The sequence below is a fragment of the Amphibalanus amphitrite genome, unplaced genomic scaffold (genome assembly GCF_019059575.1).
Source record: "Amphibalanus amphitrite isolate SeventyFive unplaced genomic scaffold, NRLGWU_Aamphi_draft 000293F_arrow, whole genome shotgun sequence".
In the NCBI taxonomy this organism is placed as follows: Eukaryota; Metazoa; Arthropoda; class Thecostraca; order Balanomorpha; family Balanidae; genus Amphibalanus; species Amphibalanus amphitrite.
The window spans coordinates 65,878-89,093 of record NW_024881788.1 but is presented as its reverse complement, the minus strand read 5'-3'; the positions used below and the strand labels follow the sequence as shown (position 1 = coordinate 89,093).

The window sequence follows — 23,216 nt, the reverse complement described above, 5'->3', positions numbered from 1 at the left end:
AGAAAAAATAGTGTTTGCAAAAATATACACACACTTAATTGAAAATAATCTTTTAACTGAAAAACAAAGTGGTTATCGGCCGGGTCATAGCACTCAAATTCAACTTCTTTATCTGACACATCAACTGTATTCCGCCCTGGATAACAACAAAAATTTCACTGCAATTTTCCTTGATATTTCTAAATATTTTGATAAAATTTGGCATGAAGCACTTCTTGCAAAATGTGAAATTCAATACGGTATATCCGGCTCACTGTTATCATGGCTAACTTGTTACCTTTCAGACAGAACCCAAGTAGTACGCATAGGCAACAGTTTTTCTCATCCACAAAAAATTATGGCAGGCTGCCCTCAAGGCTCGGTTCTTGGGCCTCTGCTCGCCCTGATGTACCTTAATGACCTATCAAACAAAACAACAAACGAAACTCTTTTCTATGCAGACGATACTTCTTTATATTCCTCCTATCCACAGAACAGCAAAACACATTTACAATCCCTACAAAACGACTTAGACAATATCAGTAAATATGGATCAGAATGGGCTATTACTTTTAGTGCACAAAAAACAGTATTGCAAACATTTACAAACAAACAGAATAACTCAAATCCCGAATTAAAGTTTAACGGACAAAGAATACCAAGTTCAACAAGTCACAAACATCTCGGCCTCACCTTTTCCACTGACCTACATTTCCACGAACATGTAAATTCGATCATCAAGACAGTGAACTATCATTTACGACCAGTTTACCCTATTGCGAAATTCTTACCGAGACGTGTGCTGAATGACTTGATTACGACATACATTAGACCACACTTCGACTATTGCGACATTATTTACGATGGACACTTGACCTTGTTCGACTCAGCGAGACTGCAAACTTTACAAAATCGCTGCGCAAGACTGGTGACTGGGGCCCTATTTCGAACATCTACTGACGCACTACTTAAAGATTTAGGCTGGGAACGACTGGCAGACAGACGACGCATACACAGACTGATATTTTTCCATCGACTATTCTACAACGACCCTCCCCTCCCCTCATACCTGACAAACCTCATAACAAACACGAGACAAAGAGCTACGGGACTAAGACTACGCCAAGCCCAACTTCTCTCAGTCCCTACTACCCGTTTAACATCCTTCCGCAAGTCCTTTATCCCTACCACCATTCGGCAATGGAATCTTCTTCCTGAAACCCTTCGCAATACCCCATCTCGCCGTGAATTCACTCGTCAAGTCTGGCAGCGATTTGGGGCACCGGAGCCACCAACACTGCATTCAGTAGGGACCAAAATGGCCAACACATACCACACCAGACTACGAGTCGGTCTATCACATCTACATGCACATCTATATCAGTATCAACTTGCACATAGCCCAGCATGCGCATGTGGACATCACCAAGAAGACACTGCCCACTACATACTCCGGTGCCCCCTATATACACACCAAAGATCACTCCTCCTTAACGCGGTGCGAACAATCATACCAAACTTCGAAAACATTTCCTACAAACGCAAGCTTAGTGCAATCCTATTTGGCCATGATCTTACTGAGAACCAGGGAATCAGCATAACACATCATCTCCATGCATACATTGTACATACTCAACGCTTCAACACACACACACAGCAATAACACACACACACACACACCTACACACAATCACACACACACACACACACACACACACACACACACACACACACACACACACACACACACACACACACACACACACACACACACACACACACACACACACACACACACACACACACACACACACACACACACACACACACACACTACACAACATCGTACCCGATTGCTGCTGCCCGGGGCCCGGACACCTGGTGACTATGTCCGGAGGGCTGCTCGGCGGGCTGCTGGCGGGGCCGTCGTGACCTGTGGCCAGGTGGTTTTACTTTGCACTTAATTTTCGTGTTAATATTTCCTTTTTTGTGTGTTTTTTTGTGCTTATGTTTTGTGGGAAAGGCGCTTTGATTTAAGCATTTTGCTTTTGCGCCGATCCGCGATTATTCTCGCCGATATTTTTTGTTCGTGGTTACCAAAATACACTGAATGAATGAATGAATGAACGATATTTATCTTACGATCATTTTCCTACGATCTTTTTCATACGATCAATTGCTTTACGATCTTTTGCTTACGATCTTTTTGTCGTACGATCTTTAACAACATACAATCTTTATCTTACGATCATTTTCGTACGGTCTTTTGCATACGATCAATTGCTTTACGATCTTTTGCTTACGATCTTTTTACCGTACGATCTTTTACAACATACAATCTTTATCTTACGATCATTTTCGTACGATTTTTTCCATACGATCTTTTGTCTTACGATCTTTTGTCACGTAATCGGATTTTCCTATTCCCTCACCATTGTAGTCCGTTTGTAATGCGTATTAACTCTGCTCATGTAACCCCGGTATATGTAAGGAAGAATACTCATTCATGGTGCAAAAGCACGATCAATTAGTAAGTCCAATGGTTGGTAATAGGTGTGTTCATGACAACATTCCCTAGGAGAAAAGGCAGAATCAAAACACCACAAAACACATCAACACTGCTTGGAAACTGGCCTTGAGTCCTGAGATGTGGTCTGAGACACTCTACGAAGAATTTGACACTGAAAATCCAGTTGAAAAGGCAGGTATTAGGTAGCTCTAAGCCTGAATTTCGTCCCAAAAATGAAATGAAAATTCATTAAACTGGCACTTTGTCTTATCTTTACAAGAAAACACAATATGCAGACAAAATTAATACAAAGTGCCGCAAAACAATAGTAGAACCCAGTAGAACCCAAGTAGAACCAAGGATTGACTTTTAAGATCCTCTCTTCCCTAACTAAAGGATGCAAGACGATGACGTAATATTTATTTATATGCCCTTTTGGTTGAATTATTGAAGTGAAACTAATTTTCTTGAAGTGAATTACACTTACAATGTTTATTTCATTAGACTTCAAATCAAAATCGTGTTGGAACATTTACATCAATAAAATCATTCACGATGCAGCATGTAACAATCCAAAACCTTTTTTGCAGCAACTTAATCAGCTGGTTTAAAGTCTCTGTTATGGCGCATCTGTTTCAAAATCCCTTGTGTTTGGAGATGATGTGGAAGATTCCAGAAAGCGGACCCTCTGTACCCTCTGTAGTTTTTATCAAGATTCCTATGTTTTTAATTTTTGTGTTGTGGTCATCTAGATTTCAAACATTTGGTTGGTACCTGCAATATTTAAGAAGAATGTGGAATAGTAGAACACCTGTGAAATGTAAATTGAAATGTGATCACTGCTAAGTGCTTAGTGCCAACTGTCCAGTCTTCAGAAACACATTTCAGTAATTCAAGTTCTTTTTGTCCTTGCATTTTTGATCACTGTATAATGATTTTTGTAGGCAATACTTCTTTGATTACAGGTGATATCTTAACAGTTAGACTGGAATTGAGTTTCGAAATTGTGTGTATTTGTGGGGCCAACTGAGTCAAAATCAGCCTGCTTGTAGTTGTGGTTGCACAAGGGGAGCATTCATTCTGGCCAGGGTTCATAATGTCCAGGGTACGCTATGCCCAGTGTCAAAATGGCCAGTGCCTTGAATGGGCCAGAGTTCATAATGTCCAGGGATTGCATGGTCCAAATGTGGCCAACTGGCTGCAGATAGGGTATATTCAAAGAGGCCAGGGTTCATAATGTCCAGGGCACGATGTGTCCAGTGTTCAAAATGGCCAGGGTTCATAATGTCCAGGGCACGATGTGTCCAGTATTCGAAATGGCCAGGGTTCATAATGTCCAGGGCACGATGTGTCCAGTGTTCAAAATGGCCAGTGCCTTGAATGGGCCAGAGTTCATAATGTCCAGGGATTACATAGTCACTGAAAGTGACGTCATTATGTAAAAAACACGGAATCAGCTCAATGCAAAGCAGTGCAGTGCCGAAGGCAATGCCTTAGGAGAGATTACAGGCAATAGTAAATCAAATATTTTTAGGTTAAGTGGTTATGTATCTGGCTTCAGGCCGAAGGCCTGAAGCCTGATGCATAACCACTTAACCTAAAAATATTTGATTTACTATTGCTTGCAATCTATTCATGCGAGAAACTATTTCCTTATCCCTGGTAGGCAAACATCATTACCTTAGGTTAGGTTAGGTTAGGTTAGGTTAGGTTAGGTTAGGTTAGGTTAGGTTAGGTTTGGTTGGGTTGGGTTGGGTTGACTATGTAATCCTTGGACACTATGAACTCTGGCCCATTCAAGGCACTGGCCATTTTGAACACTGGACACATCGTGCCCTGGACATTATGAACCCTGGCCATTTCGAACACTGGACACATCGTGCCCTGGACATTATGAACCCTGGCCATTTTGAACACTGGACACATCGTGCCCTGGACATTATGAACCCTGGCCTTTTTGAATTTACCCTATCTGCAGCCAGTTGGCCACTTTTGGACCATGTAATCCCTGGACAATGTGAACACTGGCCAATTCAAGGCACTGGCCAATTCGAGCACTGGACACATTGTGCCCTGGACATTATGAACCCTGGCCTAAATAATACGCACCCGTTGCACAATGGGTGGCTGCTGCCTGCTGGGTGGGATCAGGATGGGTACTGAAGTTGCCAAAATGTGGCATCTCTTGTAGCTTTTGGGGGAAATTTTGCAACTCTTTATCATTAACATCCCAATAAATTTCATTTTAACTAGGCAAAAATGGAATACTTTCTCTTTTTGAAAATGGCTTCACTGGCAGGGTGACCGAAAGTGTCCGATTTTGGGGGGGCCTGACCGACCGATTACCAAATCGGTCTGAATATATTTTCGGTAACCGAAATTTTCGGTAACCGATTGACATCACTAGTATGGTATACATTTTACTTTCCTGGACAGTTAACCTGGAATGATAGGGTAACTACTTATATTGAAATTGTGACGCATTACAAAGGTCTTCAAAGCGGCCAAATTGCCCCACTAGGGTTATTTGGCCGGGGGTGTGGGGCAATTTGGCCGGTGTTAGTTTGAGGCCATGATTTTTGTTATCGGCGAGTCAGCTTTACATTCAGCAATGACGCGTGTCCTATGACGCATTTGAAACATTTTGGAGGTTGACTCAGCCGTCACAGGGGTCGAAAAAAGTCAAAATAGCGGCTCTAGATGCGATTGCAGTTTTTTACGAATAGCTTTTGAAGTAATCAAGCTAGGCCAAAACTAAAAGTACCATCGTAATTCTCTCGTCATTCCGCATCGAAACATGTATGTGTTGACCTCGAGAGGTCAAGGTCAAAGGTTGGCTTCAGGTCACGTTACCTCAGGTCGCTTGACCTCAAGGTTACGTGAGTTTAAGGTCATCATGTATATCATTCGATGCGCCTTGACGAGCTGAACACAATGAGACCATCTGCGCGGTTGTATCTTTTTTCTGTAAGTATTTATTAGCAAAAAAGCGTTAGGTAACCGTTGATGACGTCACATGCCCTTACAGCTGTCCAATAGGAAATATGGCATCCAGGTAGTCAAAGTTGGTCATGAATTATGTCCTTTATGGTATAATTGACCATGACAACTCGGCCGTCCCAGCATAGTGACTCTGAGCGCACCGGCCAAGTTGCCCCGCTAGTCCCGGCCAAATAACCCCACATTGCCATTCTGAAAACTTTTGTCTATAAAGTCGTCATGGCTGTACAGAACTAGATGAAATTGCTCTTGAAACCGCTGAACACCCTCAAGAATGGCGCTATAATGTTGGAATTCGTTTACAGCCCAAATACTACATGTTATACAAATTTTTAAACGGAAGTAAAAGTTACGAAATTCACGTTTTATTAATTTTGAATAAAACTAAGTGGGGGAAAATTTTGACATTTGTTCTCGAGTTAGTTCTGCCGATGGCAAATGAATAGAGACTAAAGTCATTTCATTCACTTTTCACTGATGTTAGTTGTCGGACTTTCGTCCCCGTCTTGAGTTGAGATGTTAGTTTCACAACATCTCAACGTTGATCAAACGTTGAACGTTGTGAAACTAACATCTCAACTCAAGACGGGGACGAAAGTCCGACAACTAACATCAGTGATACTAACACCTCGTCTCAAGCATTCAGAAGAACTATATTCATTCACTTTTATCAGCTTTCGTACAGGTGGGGGCGGCCAATTTACACCACCGGCCAATTTACCCCACTCTCCCCTACGTGAGATAGTTTTAGATCATTTTCGGCGCCAAAATAACAGTTTTTATATTTCCTCATTGACGTATAACAGTGATGTCACGTTATACTGACTTATGTGACCTTTAAAATTCCCAGACATACAAGTTATGAGACCTCTGGAGGACACCATATATGCGTCTTGTAACTTTCATCTCGGACAGCTATGGTTATTGGTGTCCAAAACAATGACAGAACCAAACAGCTTTTTTCACTCCCGCGCTCATAGGAAAGAGGGTTGGATGAACCCTCTTCATTTTTTTCAGATGACTCGGACCTCAATTGAAATATCAGTAACCCGTGATGTCACTAGGCAGCTTTACCACGCCATTCGTAAGCTCCCCTCCCGAAATCACTATTCGAGACCGTTATCGCGACGCAAAATAAATACATTTATAGAAAGAACACCTTCCTAATTTTTTGCATACTTCTTAACAATGAGCCAAATATTTTCTAAAGGAAATAAAAATTCAAAAAAAAAAATTGGTCCCAAAGTCCAAAAAATACAAATGAAGGAAAACTCGATATGTCATATATAAAAATAACGTATTTTTCAAAATTTCAAAAATACATAATAATATCTTTCATTGCAAGTTCTAAGCTATATAACATTTGACATTTGAATAATCCGTCTTCGAGTTACAGCCCACCAAACTTAACGCTGCAAAGCAAGATCCAAAAAATGTTATACACCATAACTAAAAAAATACTAATCTGATAAGCCTGAAATTGTAACAGGTAGATTCAGAGCCCCTGATTACCCCTGAGACCGATTCTCGTCAAAATCCGAGAGATGAGGGTGTCAAATTGGAAAAAAAGTGGTACGATCTATCGTGGAATGCCCGAGGTATTTTACGTTCATATTCTTCTTGCAAAACGGTATATTTGGAGTTGTAAACAACTTAACTTTATTCCTCATTTAAAAGGCTTTACCTCATGCGCGCTTGACTATATTGCAGTGGAAAGGTGTATCGCGAATACGGCAGGTCATATTTCAGAGTTTAATCATAAATGGTCGAGGCTGATCGAGCTTATTAAAGTGAACATCCCACCTTAACATTAGTTTTGAGTTGAGATAGCCAAATTGGTGGCCATGGCCTGCAAATACCGGTTTGGGCACTCACAACATCGAAAAATGCTTTAATTCGGAGATATAGAGGATTCTTCATGGCTCCGAGTGGAAGGATATCTTTTGACGAAGGAGCGAGGTTTTTCTGTAACACGCGAGGAAAAGATATCCGATCTTCCACGAGTGAGCCATGATGAATCCTATATCTTTCTATGTTGAGGTTTATTCTCACTTATTTAAATATCATATTCAAATGTATTTATCTATGTAAAAATAGATTTAGAGTATTTTGTATTTATTTCATAAGCTTCATACACAAATAACCGTTAAAAATGGTTCGGTTATTGACCCATCATCACTTGAACTCTTGATTTTTAGCTATGAACCCTCGAGACCTTATCTTCGCATCTCAGAGGGATGCAGAGATAACAAATTCTTATCTTTGCATCTCAGAGGAGTGCGAGATAGAAATATCCCTGCACTGTAGACCCAATGGCAAATAAACCACAACTAGAAAGATATGGAATTTCAAACTTGCAGTTTTCGGATTCTAAGGGGCTAATGCATTGAGATGCCCCCTTAGAATTTGTGACGACAGTGGTGATCTAACGATTTTAAACCTTATACTAACATCTTTGTAAAGCAGTGGTGGTAATATGCTATTTGCGCTCAACATCTGCCGCGAATGCCGCACTTCTAAAATGAAGTCGCTAGGAACAGCGGAGATCCCAAAAATGTAAACAAAAGTAAAAGTCTAATATCTAGAAAACCGGTGAATATTTTTCGGTGAAATTGGGTAGATATTCGTTTTTGCTCTTTCTGAACCGAGCGACATCACTTTCATGTCAATTCATTGACCTTTTTGAAGGTGGGAGGGTCCCTTTAAGAACAGCGAACGTCCGCCTTAGTTAGACACTAATAGCTACCAGGGGAGGGGAGGGAAGGGAAGGGAGGGCGGCGGGGAGGGAACAGCTGAGGGAACAGCCGCACCACCGGACACAGTAGTGGAACTGTTTTCAGCGCTCCGCGCTTGAGTAACTTTAACCTTCCAGGCGGTGGGGGGCATTTTTTGCCCCCCCCCCCTTTAGTTTTTTTTTCAATATATCTCGAGAACCACTGCGCCGATCGTCACCAAACTTTCAGTACCCTCCCGGGAGCAGCTAGCGCACATGGTGACCAAAAATTTATCCAAAGGCTATGATAGGTTGGCCGCTAATGACGTCAGAGTGACGTCATTTTGCCATTTTCGACCCAAAAAAGGTTTCGCGGGAAGAGCTGTCAGGCCTACAGCTTTAGAGATACAGAAAACTGTTTCGACATAAAAGGTGTGGAATCAAAAGGGCTACAAAACTGCTATTTCGGTTTTTCGAATTTTTTTGGATTTTGACCCCCAAAAATAAAAAAATAGATTTTTTGAATATAATAGCCAAAAAATCCAAAACGATTTTTGAATTTCGAAAAAACCGGAATATGTGATAGTCCCTACCGCCTTCTATCGACATACCAAATTTTAGATCGATACCTCTTTTTGGCCAAGTTATAGCGAAAAAACTTCAAAATTGATGACGTCAAATTTTCAAACTCAATTTTTAGCAAATCTAGACCTCGTTAGCGCAAAACAAAGACCACCATTAGACTCCCCGTGACGAGCTGCATCGAATCGATACCCATTTTATGCAAAATATCAACTTTGAAATTTGACCTTTTTTACCTGACCTCCACCAGAAAGTGACCTAAACCGTACCTGATGGTCTTATAAGTTATAACTAACACCAATGAGTTGCAAATGAAAAACTGGCCATAAAACATGCATCGCATAACCTTAGTAAAGTTGGGCTCATGTGGTGACCCTTGGTGACCTGACCTGTGACCTGACCTGGTATGACCAGTGACCTCTAATAGCAACATATGTACTAGACAACTGACGCCTTATCGCTGATTTTCGACAAAATGAGTTTTACTCGGTGTTATAGCGCTTTCCCTAGAAGCCCCGTGAACGGTGAAACATTTCATCTTTGACCTGACCTGTGACGTCATCGGTGACCCCGAGGTCAATGAAATTTGGTTTCCTTTGACAAATTTGACAGGGCTATCGAACGCCGTTTGAATTTTCCGGATCCGTCCAGTAGTTTCGGAGATACGGGGGGGGGGCAAAAAAATGCCCCCCCCCCCCCCACCGCGCGGAAGGTGGCTGGTAGGCCCACCGTCTGCCGGGTTAAGGTGAGGTATTGGCGGCAAGGTACCGATGTGAGTAAAATTGTATAAATTTACATTTTATTTTCATGTTTTCTTTCAGAAAATGACCCTAACTCAGATTTTGTGGGAAAAGGTCATATTGTCCCTTCAAAATTCAGCTTTCAAATACTCATCTGAAACGTCTCGTCGCGTTCTTTCGTTTGCCGCCTCGTGCGTTTCGCTGCGCCTAAAGGTTCTCGAGTTATCGGCTGGGAGCATTTAACGCCCCCCCCCCCCCCCCCACCGCCAGCAAACGGCGGGAGTCTGAATACCCCAAGCAACTGCCGGGTTGCGTATTCACCAAGTGTATTACACGAATCGGCCGACTTATAGCGTGGCCTCTTAGGTGACGTCATGGCAGGGGCGGATCCGGGGCAGGGAATTTGGGGGCTATGGTTTGTTTTTCTTCGGAAGAGCTCTGGCTCCTAGTTCGCCATCGAAGCTCTCACGTGTGTTTTGGCAGCTTCAGCGTCTGGCCAAGAATTTCTTACCGAAAAAAATATTTCATATCAAATTATGCTTGGTAAATGCCTAGACATTGTGTCCTCAAACATGAACATGCTATGATGACGTCACTGGCGGCAGCTGGCACCCTCCTTACGACGGCTTAAATGTCAAGGAGTTTTAGGACAATTTCGTTTTCACTGGTACTGTAGTAAGAATCGAGTAAACAGTTCTGTCCAAGGAAAATTTGACATTGCATTTCAAATAAAATTTGACAGTATGACATCACCACTGTTCTAATATCTAGCTCAAAAACTCACGTATGGAAATTATCGGGAAAATCACTTGTTAAAATTAGTCGACGTTCGGTTTTCCCAGGTTTAGTTTTTGCCCTTTCGCTGACTGAAACACGTGCCTATTCGGAAAGCATGCTTGGAGCTAGAGTTCTTTTGAAAAAAAACGAACTATAGACATCACTGTGACGTCACACGAAATATGACACCAGTTGGTCGGCCGATTCGTGTAATACTCTTGGCTAATGCGCTGCCGGCGAAAGGCAGTGGTCAGGACAGCGTGTGGCAGTGTCGGGTGTCGGGGCGGCGACTGCGTGTGACTGCGCGGCTGCTGCGACTGCGTGTGACGCCGGTTTCTGTCCGGCAGACTATCGCACCCGTGGTGCCCGACCCGGGCCAGTCGCAGCCGGAGGACGACGACCTGTACACCACCCGGTCCGGCTGACTGACCAGCCAGCCAGCCAGCCAGCTCGTAGTGTGTGCCCACAGTGTCAATCGCTGCTAATAAAATACAGATGTATTGTAGTCAAAAATTCAGCACTGATACAGGGCGAAAGGCGACGTCAACTAGCGCGCATGCCAACCTGTTCACATATGTAACGATGACGCTTCGAAAGATGTTATTAACACGACAAAGACCGGCGGCGCCCACTATGCCGTTTGGTCCGGTCCGGTCCGGTCCGGTCCGTCCGGCTGTGTCGGCACTGGCTGCACCGGTGATGGCAGCGGCCACGGGACTAGGCCGGCGGTCGCGCATCCCGCACGTGCGCACACGGCCGCTCCGCGCCCTGGAATGCCTGCACAGTGTGCTCTGGCCGTCTCTGGCCCCACCACAGCCTACGCAGCCTAGCTGAAAATGTCGAAGAACGGGAACGAGGCCTTCTCTGGCTGCATCAGGTCTGCCAGGAAACAGACGGTGCCGGCCAGTCCCTCGAACAGCGAGTAGGGGCAGTCGGGCTGCCGCGAGTGGCGCTGGAACTGCTCGGTAAAGATGGCCGAGGCGAACTGCTGAGCGCGGTGCAGGTGTCGCTGGTCTCCGGTGAGCCGGTAGAGCAGCAGGAACACGTAGCCGCTGCCGGCCACGCCGTGACAGATGCCTGGGGGAGGACCCGCAACGGCCGTCACACACCGGACTCGACAACCACACACTCGGCGCAGGGAGGGACCGACGGACCGACAGAGACACAGGCACGTAGACACGATATATAACCAGTATAGCGCCTTTTGGGGCGACTAACGGAGTGAGCGAGAGGGTGGGCCTTGCACGTGCGAAATTGCGAGGGGGTACCTCTAACTGACTTGTGCACGGCACCTTACTAACCGGTCTCTAGCGATGTGCCAAATTTGAGCACAATCGGCCCAGCCGTTCTCGAGATCTGGAAGCGGCACGCTGCACGTGCGCACGTGCAAAATGGGTCCCAACTGACTTGTGCAATGTGCACGGCACCCTGGGCAATTCCACGACAAATCACCTAATTTTTTTCAATTGTTCACCATGACCTCTCCGATTTTGCTCAAATTTGGCATGTAAGTTGACCTATGGGCACTACTTCGTCCCAGTAAATTTTTAGTCTCTAGGTCACAGGGGTCATGAGATATGGGTCATGCAAATTTTTAGGTTTTCCGGAACATTGAAATAAAAAGTATTTTTTATCTCTGCAACGGGTCACCGGATCAAAAAAAGTTATATATGAAATAAGAAGCGCAAAGGCTGGTGCGTCTAGCAAAAGTGTGAACGAAACCCCAGGGTCATTTTTTGACCCTTTGACCTCGTGACCTTTTCTTGACCCCGTGACCTTTCAAATTTGTCCTATTTTAAAAATTCTGATTTTTTTCTATCAGAGATGTCTTATCCATGCTCTTAATAGTGGTATGTGATTTGGTTGGTATATCGGACCCGTTGACCTCAAACTGAGGTCAACAATGTGGTCATGACCTGACATGAAAATGACATCTGCCGAGAACGTCGAGAATCATAGGCAATATGGGTGTCATATGAAAGCTTACTTCACGGAGAATACATCGGTGGTGTTTTTGAGTAGGTATGGGCCGGGTCAAGGTCACATTAGGTCAGTGACCTAACACAGCATTGTGTTCTTTGAAGGTGGCGTATTTTATTTGTTTGGTAAGCCCAGTGATCAGCACACAATAAAAAGGAAACAAAACGTCATAAAACACCGTCTGTCTTTATTCAAAAAGCACAGATAAAATGCATTCACCCATATACACACCACTCGCACAAACACACACACATACATACACCTTGTTCGAGGAAGATCTTTCAAACAAACCTCAGTAACACACGCGGTGTGAAGAACGAGTCTCAGAAGACTCGGAGAGCTTGAAGGCTGCTATGGTGTGGGAGTCGAGCGGTACAAAGCGGTTAAACGTCCTGGTACCTACTACCTACCCTTCACCGTGCGGGCACTTGTGAACCGTTCTCTTTCATTTTCGTCTTCGTTCCTGCTATTTGCGCTGCCGAAACGAAGAAGAAATGCATTTTATCGGTAAGGTGGTCCTCACAGTATTACCAATACCATCGCATGCGCTTTTGCCATGCGAGGTGGCAAAAAATCCACTCCCATTGAACACCGAAATCCTCGGCATGATGACATATATTTGCAAAATGGTATTGTTCTTGTACTGGGACGCTGCTCCGTCAGAGAAGTAGTGTATTTTTTAGTCTTGGGCATTCATTTCAAATGTGGGGAATAACCACTGCCTGAAATGCCGCTTCAGCTCCCGCGTCAGCTCCCGCAACGCAAATAGCAGAAACGAAGACAAAAATGAAAGAACGCTTCACAAGTGCCCGCATGGTGAAGGGTACCAGGACGTTTCACCGCTTTGTACTGCTCGACTCCAATACCATAGCAGCCTTCAAGCTGTCCGAGTCTTCTGAGACTCGTTCTTCACAGCGCGTGTGTCACTGGGGTTTGTTTGAAAGAACTTCCTCGAACAAGGTGTATGAATGTGTGTGTTTTTGCGAGTGTGTTTATATGGGTATGTGTGCATTTTATCTCTGCTTTTTGAATAAAAAAGACGTTTTATGACGTTTTGTTTCCTTTTTATTGCATGCTGATCACTGGACTTACCAAACAAATAAAATACGCCACCTTCAAAGAACACAATGCTGTGTTAGGTCACTGACCTAATGTGACCTTGACCCGGCCCATACCTACTCATACTCAAAAACACCACCAATGTATTCTCCGTGAAGTTAGCTTTCATATGACACCCATATTGCCTATGATTCACGACGTTCTGGGCAGATGTCATTTTTATGTCAGGTCATGACCACATTGTTGACCTAAGTTTGAGGTCAACGGGTCCGATATACCAATCAAATCACATACCAATATTGAGAGCATGGATAAGCCATCCTTGAGGGGAAAATTAGAATTTTTAAAATAGGACAAATTTGAAAGGTCACGAGGTCAAAAAATGACCTTTGGGTTTCATTCACAGTTTTACTAGTAGCACCAGTCTATGTGCTTATTATTTCATATATAACTTTTCTTGATCCGGTAAACCGCTGCAGAGATAAAAAATACTTTATATTTCAATATTCCGGGAAACCTTAAAATTTGCATGACCCATATTTCATGACCCCTGTGACCTAGAGACTAAAAATTCCCTGGGACGTAGTAGTGCCCATAGGTCAATTTGTATGCCAAATTTGAGCAAAATCGGAGAGGTCATGGTGGACATGCCTTTTATCCAATCACAGCACACATAATATGCACACATGAACCTCATGAACCATGAACCTCAGCACACATGAACATGAATATGAATCAAGCGCCGTTTTATCCAATCCTTCGAGCATAAGGACGCCGGCAGTCCGGCCAGGGCGGCCGTGCAAACCGATGCCGATCAAGACCCGAATCCAGACCCGGCATAGAACACAGCTCTACCCTGACGTGACACATTACCCCGGTGTGTCACTCATGACGGATAGACCAATGCAGGAGCCTTGCCAGCTCCTGTTGTACCTACTTCTCGATTTTCGCTAAGTTGCCTTTTCGTCGTTTGAATAGAGTTACGCGGCAGCATATTCGGGCTGCGAGCCACCGTCCAAAAGCAACTTAAATTGTCAACAGCAATGCAAAGAAGTCTGTTATTGCTCAGAGCTTGCTTTTTGAAGAATTAACAAGTGATGCAAGTGATGTTGTACGGACCCCCTCCTCTTTACGCTAGTCGCTGGCAAAACACCAATATGAGCGAGGGTTAAAATACAGCTGCTGTCATAAAAATTCGGCTGGAATCAAAGGTCAGGTTTCCAAAATTTCAGCTCTCACAGCTATCAGCAACTAGACACATGTAGAGGGGGGCATCCGCCTCCCCCTCTTCTCCTCTCGGCCACTGCCAGCGAGGTTTTAAACGTATCATACACATTGCAAAGCATCATATCAGATGACGCACCCGAGCAGCCATATGCAGTGAACAAAAGCTTATTACCCACGCTAGTCCATCGGCACCATAGCACATGGTCGAGACTGTCGTCAGCCACGGACGCGCACCCGACCAACCCTCTGAGCCCGTTGACTGCTGGTCTTGACATGTCAAGCCTGATCGGCCGCCGGCCGCTGTCGTGCGGTCGTTACACGCGGAGGGGAGGGAGACACAAAGCTCTACGTTATAGCTGACCTCTGACCTTTCCCCGTGCCCTGGTCACTGACCCCGCTCCATGTCGCTGGGCGGTGGCATGGCGGTGGAAACCGGTTCTAGCCTCTACACATGCGACCATTCTAACGTCCCCTCCCCACGCTACTACGCGGCGTGGAGTACGCTCGTGCGTAACTGGGCTGAGCAAGGGGTCACGCGATACAGGGGCGGAACTGGTTGCCCTCCCGCTCGCCGAGCGACCAACGACTGGAGAACCGTACAGTGTGTCTAAAAAGAATGTACCGTCGCCACTACGTGGCGCTGGTGTCGCGAGCCGGTAGTTGGCTGAATCCGCACCAGACCACACATTCCCAAGCGCTCGGTGACAGCTGCGCAGCGGCCGGTAGTAGCGTAAGCCCGAACCTTCGTGACACGACCCCCGGGGGGGGGGGGGGGAGGGAGGGGAGCGGGCGGGGCAGCGCGTGTAGGGAGGGGTGCTCCAGCAAGCTGGCAGTTGTCGCGGCCAAAGGTCAAGGGGTCACACACCAAGCGAACGGACGCTGATGTGGGTTCGTGGGGATCATGAACTTGTGTGTGGTAGGTGCGTCTTGCGATGCACGGATGATACGCCAGGTCTAAGCCAAAGGATTCAGGGGAGAGCTGAAGAAAAACATCTGGTCAACTACGGCGAATAATGGTGCTGAAAAATGGAAAGTATGGGTCAATGCAAGCCTTCATGACTAAACAACTTTTCTGAGGACGCAAAGGCCAGCATTGAATAACGATATCCGGATCGAAGTTAGCAATGATTTATAATTAAATACCGAAATAATAGCGCTGCAAAACCCTCCTAGTCAAGTCGGATTATACCCACTTGAATTAAACTATCCTAAATAAAATTGCTAATTAACTTTCTAACAAGTAACACTGACGTTCTTTATCATACGATAAGTATGGGGTTAACCAAGATTCAGCATCTTCCTCGTTCAAACAATCACCTGTAAGGCTAGAACATTAATGGCCAGGTAAAAACATGGTTGGGATTTGATTAACCGGATTATAAGTCTATTTTTTTAGTCGGGATTTGATAAGTCGGATTTTTTACGCCAACCGCATTTTTAAGTCAAGTCAGGTCACTGATCTATGACGTCATAAATGAGCAGTCCTAAAATGAACTGTGTGAAACTGTCCTAAACTGTCCTAAAATGAACATTTTAGGACTGTGCTAAAATGTTCCAACTTCGCAACACCCTCAGTGCAGAGCTTTCATAGGGAGATGAAACTTACAGGATCTTATAGTATGATCGAGAGCTCTCACAACTTGTATAAATGTATATCTAGGATTTTCTGAAGGGTCGCCTGAGATCAGGTCAGTCTCTCACCATTAAAAGTCAGGGGAATATGGAAATTGCTAGTTTGGTCCGGAAATGATATACAACTATCTCAAATTCTCAAGCACACGGAATCGTGATTTCATGCGCTCCTTGCAAGGTCTGATGCTTCAATTTTGCTTTGTTGATCTTGCGTGACGTCATTTATCACGTAACTAAGGCTATCAGTTTTTCGTCAATAACTCCCGATCAACTAAAGCTACCGAGTCGATAAAGCCACTAATGGACATGAAAAGACCTGCTGAATCGATTGATATGCAATATGACCTCCTTAGAACAGCTTCGTGACCTGACGGGCTGTGACCTGACCTTGACCCGAGGTTAACACCTTAACTCTCGCCCGTATTGGTGTTTTTCCAGCCTCAAACGTATAAGGGTCCGTTGGACCCCCCCCCCTTGCCGTTTCGCCCCTGATCGAGCTAGAGCTTCGCGGAAAAAACGAGCGTGTTGCCCGTCACGAGAGGAAGTCGATGATACCCAATTTTAAGGTCCTAGGTCATCGGTTGACTTTCCAGGCCAGGTCAATGACCCAAAAGTCGGGGAAATCGGGACCTGTTAGAAAGTCGTAAAGCGTGGCTGCCATGGGGTTTTCGGGGTGCTGATCACGAATATCATGTTAGTTTTGATCACAGATGATGTCTTCATGCATTTAGGCCAGGTCGGGTCAAGTCAGGTCAGGTCAACCAGTAAGGGTATTCGTAGTAGGGGGCAACCGCCTCTGACAGCTTCGCAACATGTTACGAGGGCACCAAAACTGCTTCGTAAATGTTCATATGGCTGCTAAATTCGAATTCAGCTCCTAAAACTGGCCTAGAAACATGTAAAACTCGAAAAAGTGAACCGAGGTCATCAAAGGTCAATGACCTGACCTGACTTTCCGGTGACCTTGACACCCACCCTAATGCATGGAAGCAAGATCATATCCCATGTTTGAACGCTTAAAACCACGAAAAGACTGCAAACGCGCCGCTAATGCGAGCCGACATACGCCGAATCGCGATTCCGGCCAAACATGGTCTCAAAAAGTAGGTCGCAGGTCAAAGGTCATTAAGGTCAGGGTCATGACAATTTCAGGGTGGGTGTAAAATTGATTAAAGCGAGGGTACTGAAAGTTTCGTCGTGATCGGCCGCTTTTTACGCGAGTTATTCGCGAAAAACCGAGGGAGGGGGTCCGTTCGACCCCCCCCCCCCCTCTATACGGGCGAGGGTTAAGTTGATCTCACCCGAAGAAAAAGTATACAATTCGACACGCCTGAGCTAGACAAACACGATGCTGCTAAAATCGCGGATCTGCGATCATTTTTAGCGAAGTTATTTACCAAAAACCGAACCTGTGCATTGGGCCACTTGACCTGACCTCCGAAGTCATCGGCTGACCCTGGTCCTTAAATCGGAGACCAATCGCTGCATTTCGTAACGACGCACACGATCGTTTCTTTCGTGAGGCTCTAGCTCAATTAGGGGCGAATCGGCGAAGGGGGTTGTTTCCTCACTTCCAACCCCCAACATCCCCTCGGTATTCAGAAAACCTGAAGGTCCGGTGAGGGTTAAAACGTTTCTCCTGAACGAGGAAGAAATGTGAAAGTCAAAGCTCTATAGACGTCCTGTAAAAGTGGCCATAATAATAAATTCGTTAGAAATAAGATGCTTTTTAAACGACTTCCTCATATAAAATCGGGTGCTGGGACCAATCTTATAAACGCTTTAGAATGGACAGGGTGTCACTGGCTAAAGTTTGGGTGCAGAAAACGGCTATTACCTAAATGCAAAATGGCTTTCATGTATTTCAGTCAATTGTACATTATATATTGTATATTGTATATTATATATTATATACTGTATATTGTCGGTCCCAGTGGCCGAGCTAAAAAATCGGTAGTGTTTTGCATCTTTTACGCCCTAAGAAACTACACCATCTATCGAAGTGGGCGGGCTTATTTGAATGGGAGGGCGCATTATGCACGAATCGTGTGCTTTCGTTTATTTTGGACTGTATTTTACCACATCCACTGCTGGTATCACTATTAATATTATCTAATGCCGTGAATGCGACAGCATTCCATTTATAAGATTGGGCCAATGGAGTCGCGCCCCGCGAGCTCGGTTTTCCGCTGGGCCGCTACAGGCCAGGAAGTCGGTCTTCGCCTGAGGGCAGGACAAAGGTCAGCGAGGGAGCGCGGGGTCAGCCAGGTATCGCCAAGTGCCGAGCGAAAGCCGCTCCCTCCCCTCTCTTCCCCTCTTCTCCCCTCCCCACCTCGGTATAGATGGGGAGGGACCGAACTGCCAATGACATGCGAGCGGTCAAGGCCGCTCGCGCGGCAGCGACCCTGGCGGCCGGGTGCCGCAACTGGGATTCAGCCAAGTTACCGATTCGCCTCCTGTGGGAGAGCCAAACCAGGGGACATACTTTTTAGATATACTGTACATACATGCCGTACTATTTATATGAGCCGACTTACCGGGCCCCTTGCGCAGCAGACCCTTCTGCCAGGTGATGTCGCCGCACTTGAGGCAGGCGTGCAGGTACTTCTCCTCCTTGAACACCAGGTAGGCCTTGGCCAGCATGTACACCACGCCTGCGGTACGAGACAAAGAGGTGGACGGTGACAGGGCCGCGCATTTACAAACTGTATACACGCCTTCGGAGCGCCAATCATATTGCACCAGCCGCTGGCGTGACGTCGGCCATGACGTCAGAGAAGGGGCGGAGCGAAGTTGGCTAGCCAGCTGTTTTCACAGCGCGGCGGGCGGCGCAGTGCGGCGAGCGCGCGATTTTGTTTGTAAACAATCGTTGCCAAGGCCGTATTGGTATAGATGGTTGCAGCGTGATTGATTTCAGATTGTTTGATTGATGTGATGCGACGAGTATCATGGATGAGGATACTTACGATAGCATAATTGGTAAACACAGTTGCCTGCAAAGTCTGAATGTCAATCAGACCGATCGTCCATCAAGCGCCTGTGGCCAAGTGGCTATGATCCTCGCATATCAACTAGAGGAGCCGAGTTCGGTTCTCGGGGCGGCGAGTTTTTCTCATGAGCTCCGACGTCTAATTGAACGGTTTTACGTAAGCCTATAATAAAGCAAACCCCTCTTATTGACGAACGCGGTTGGCGGCTCACACGCATGTTGCAGGTCAGAGTGGGTGGTATGAAACGACGCGTCTCGACCGTGTCCGTGTTGTTTGCTAGGTGTGCACGCTGTCAGTGCACGGGTTTTGTGCATTTTGCCGAAAATCATTCTGGATTCTAATGAAATCGGACGTCTAAATAGGCCGACTCGGCGGCGCTCTGAACGGCAGACGGCTTAACCCTATTCCTGGCGGGCTCCGCCGGGACAAGAAACTGGCGGGGGGGGGGAGGGGCGATTCGGCCCCCCCCTGAGATCTCGAGAACGAAGCAAGATAGCGACAAACGGTAAACGGCATCGGATACGCACGGTCAAGATCTACAATTTTTACGAAGGTCATTTTCAGGTCAGGTCAAAGATGACGTCACAGGGGTCGAAAAAGTCAAAATGGCGGCGCTAGATATGGAGAGTTTTTCTCGAATAACTTTCGAATTAGTCAAGATAGGAACAAACTAAGGGCATCATCGTGATCCTCTCGTCAATCCGCATCGAATGATATATATGTTGACCTCGCAAGGTCAAGGTCAAAGGTTGACCTCAGGTCACGTGACCTCGAGGTCATCATGTATATCATTCGATGCGTCTTGACGAGCTGAACACAATGAGACCATCCACGCGTCTGTATCTTGTTCCTGTACGGAGTTATTGGCCAAAAACCTTTGGTGACCTTTGATGACGTCACATGACCTCACAGCTGCCCAACAGCAAAACAGACCTCAAGGTAGTGAAGGTTGATCGTATATGAAGTCATGTATGGTATATGGGGCCATTCCGACCCGTTTTAGTGGTAAAAACAGGGAGTTGATTTTTCCCCCATTGACTTATAATGGGGAGGTCGCGAAACTGACCTGACCTTAGGTCACCGATATCAAAATTCCGAGATATACAAATTGCACATACTGGTACCCTAACTAAAGCCTGAAGAGAAGAAATTGATCGGTCAAAAACTCTAGCTCTGGCGTGATTGCAAACTTTTCTGAGGTAGGGTCACCAAACCGCCTCTGGTGACCTGACCTGAGGTCAGATCAACTCAAAATTTTCAGACATGTTGCGTAGAAGCCTTTCAGGAAAAGTCAGAAAATTTGAGCTTCCTAGCTCAACGCGTTTGGGAGAAATAACCAAAAAACCTCAGGGGGGGCTCCTGAGGGCCCCCCCCCGCCAGGAATAGGGTTAAAAGATCAACTTGAAACTTATACGCCCGTCTAGCGGCATCGATTTTGGCGAGGCACTTTTCGGATCTCTAACTATGCTCCAAAATGCCGAAGATCCGAAAAGTGCCTCGCCAAAATCGATGCCGCTAGACGGGCGTATAAGTTTCAAGTTGATCTTTTAAGCCGTCTGCCGTTCAGAGCGCCGCCGAGTCGGGCCTATTTAGACGTCCGATTTCATTAGAATCCAGAATGATTTTCGGCGAAATGCACAAAACCCGTGCACTGACAGCGCGCACACCTAGCAAACAACACGGAGACGGTCGAGACGCGTCGTTTCATACCACCCACTCTGACCTGCAACATGCGTGTGAGCCGCCAACCGCGTTCGTCAATAAGAGGGGTTTGCTTTATATTACTTATAGGCTTACGTAAAACCGTTCAATTAGACGTCGGAGCTCATGAGAAAAACTCACCGCCCCGAGAATCGAACTCGGCTCCTCTAGGTGATATGCAAGGATCATAGCGACTTCGCCACAGGCAGTTGGTGTAGGATCGGTCTGATTGACATTCAAAATTTGCAGGCAACTGCGTTTACCAATTATGCTATCGTAAGTATAAGTTGGTCTTTCGGATGAACTATTTTCCCAAACAAGATCAGGGGTTTTAGCTAGTTGTAAATATTCAACACAACATTACAATTTCTCATCGAGTAGGTAAGCTCCACTATCCGCGAGTCTTCCGCTCCGCCCCTGCACTTGACGTCACCTGCCAAGCGCCGCTACAGCCTTTCACTCCGCCCATTGGCATGACGTCACGGCTCGGTCTCCGAAGACGTGTATACAGTTTGTAAATTTGCGACAGGGCCCGGGTCCAGACGGTGACAGGACACTCTTTTTGAAAATATGTTTCAAAATTAACGTTAAGCTCTGCACCTGGCGGGTACTGACCGGCAGCGGGTGGTACTAGTGATATTAATTACAGAAAATCGTAGCACCGATACCTTACCAAATACGACAATAAATCGTGGAGCGGACTGACTCTGGGTAAAGAAACTTTTTTTTACCCCTGTACAGGTCTCGCGGGTTTTAAGCGTAGGTTTTGCCTTTCCGGCTATATCTTTTTGGTCTTCAGCTTTGTGAGCTTGATTTTGAAGGTAAGACCAATTTATTCGTATAGCTCCCTTCCATGATTATGGAAAATGGTTTGATCGTATGCCGGCTAGTTTCGGAGAAATTAAAAGAAAACCTCAAAATTCGCCGTTTGGGACATTCTGACCGCGGCTTCCCTGCAGTCGCCTATGACTACAGTGGCGCCGCCCAACGAGTAGGACGCTGAAACACAGAGGCATGAATGAATCCAGCGCGTGGGAACGGTGGATAGAGGCGGGACTCGGCAGAGGCTATCACTGCGGCCCGCGCAGGGCGTCCTTGGACAGCGGGCGAGCCTTCGGGCGGTAAGGCCAGAGGTCACGACAGCCAGGCGCTGTTTTGGTATGAAGGGAGGGGAGGCGCTCTCCTCAGCCAGCCTCGCCTCAGTCAACTCAGCCGGTTTGGTGGTAGTGATGGTGGTGTGTGTGTGTGTGTGGGGGGGGGGGGGGGCTGGCGAGAGGGGCTAGAACGAACGGGATAAAATAGAATGGAAATGTTGTGCCATGGTCAAATTACAACATTGTTTACCTAATAAGCATTTATCAACCCGTGACCGCCTGGGGGGGGGGGGGTCGGATCCGACCCCCCCTCCGTTTTTCTTTAATAACTTATGAACCGCTTACGCTATCAACTTGAAACTTGACATACCTTCTCCCCCATCAATTTGACGTCTCCTGTGTAATTTTTAAGAAAAATTTTCCTTTTTTTTAGATATATCGATTTTAGTGATGTAACTACATGGCGTTTTCAGTCAAAAAGTGGTAAATGTTTAAAAAATCGCCAAAAATCGAGGTTTAAAGCAAATTGCAAATTAAAGACATGAATAGACGCAGCTCAAGGAGATCTTTTAAATGGCTATCTCGGATTTTCCATAAAATGCGTTTTTCACCCCTAAAAATTCAAAAAACTATGTTTTTTTTGGAAAACTGCTAATAAAATCCAAAATTTTGGGAATTTCCAAAAAACCCGAATATATGTTATAGAGCTCTATAAGAACATTAGACATCCCAAATTTCAACTTTCTATCTTGATTTTTGACCCCAAAATTGTAAAAAATAGCTCCAACATGCATAGGGCATGGTGACGTCATAAGCATTTTCGTGAATTAGAGGCACTTCTGAACATCGCATGTTAAAACAAACGGCACCACTAGATTCCTGGGACAAAGCTCGTCTAGAAAAGTGCATTTTTATGTCAAAAATAAGAAGTTGAAAAATTGACTTTTTTTCTTAGCCCTCGTTTAGTTATGTATGGTATAAACGATTTCTATGCTTTCAATGCACACTTATCACCAGCACAGTGACTTGGGGTCACATATAACCATTACTATCGGATTCGGCGTGAAAAATAAGCAATAAAACATGTGTCGCACGCCCATGTGGCAGAAAGTGAAAGCCGTGACCTTTCGTGACCTGACCTGACCTTGACCCGTACTTAGTATGACCCCTATACGCACATGGTACCTTTACTAGGCCTTTGAGGTCGTTTTTGGTGAGTTTCGAGCAGCAGCT

The 23,216-nt window shown here is 45.6% G+C and overlaps 2 protein-coding genes across 16 annotated transcripts in view; one reads left to right on the top strand and one right to left on the bottom strand.

Moving 5' to 3' along the window:
* Positions 1-10,805, top strand: part of LOC122387639 (MICOS complex subunit Mic27-like) — a 143,499-nt gene extending 132,694 nt beyond the window's left edge. For all 15 annotated transcript variants that reach the window (XM_043378005.1, XM_043377996.1, XM_043378008.1 and 12 more), the window contains one exon: positions 10,648-10,805. In XM_043378005.1, coding sequence (XP_043233940.1) covers positions 10,648-10,725 — 78 coding nt within the window. In that variant the 3' untranslated portion in view covers positions 10,726-10,805. The remainder of the gene's footprint in view (positions 1-10,647) is intronic.
* Positions 10,783-23,216, bottom strand: part of LOC122387632 (lanC-like protein 3) — a 62,666-nt gene continuing 50,232 nt past the window's right edge. The window contains exons 4-5 of the mRNA XM_043377987.1: positions 18,736-18,852; positions 10,783-11,377 (exon numbers count right to left, since the gene is read on the bottom strand). Coding sequence (XP_043233922.1) covers positions 11,127-11,377; positions 18,736-18,852 — 368 coding nt within the window. The 3' untranslated portion in view covers positions 10,783-11,126. The remainder of the gene's footprint in view (positions 11,378-18,735; positions 18,853-23,216) is intronic.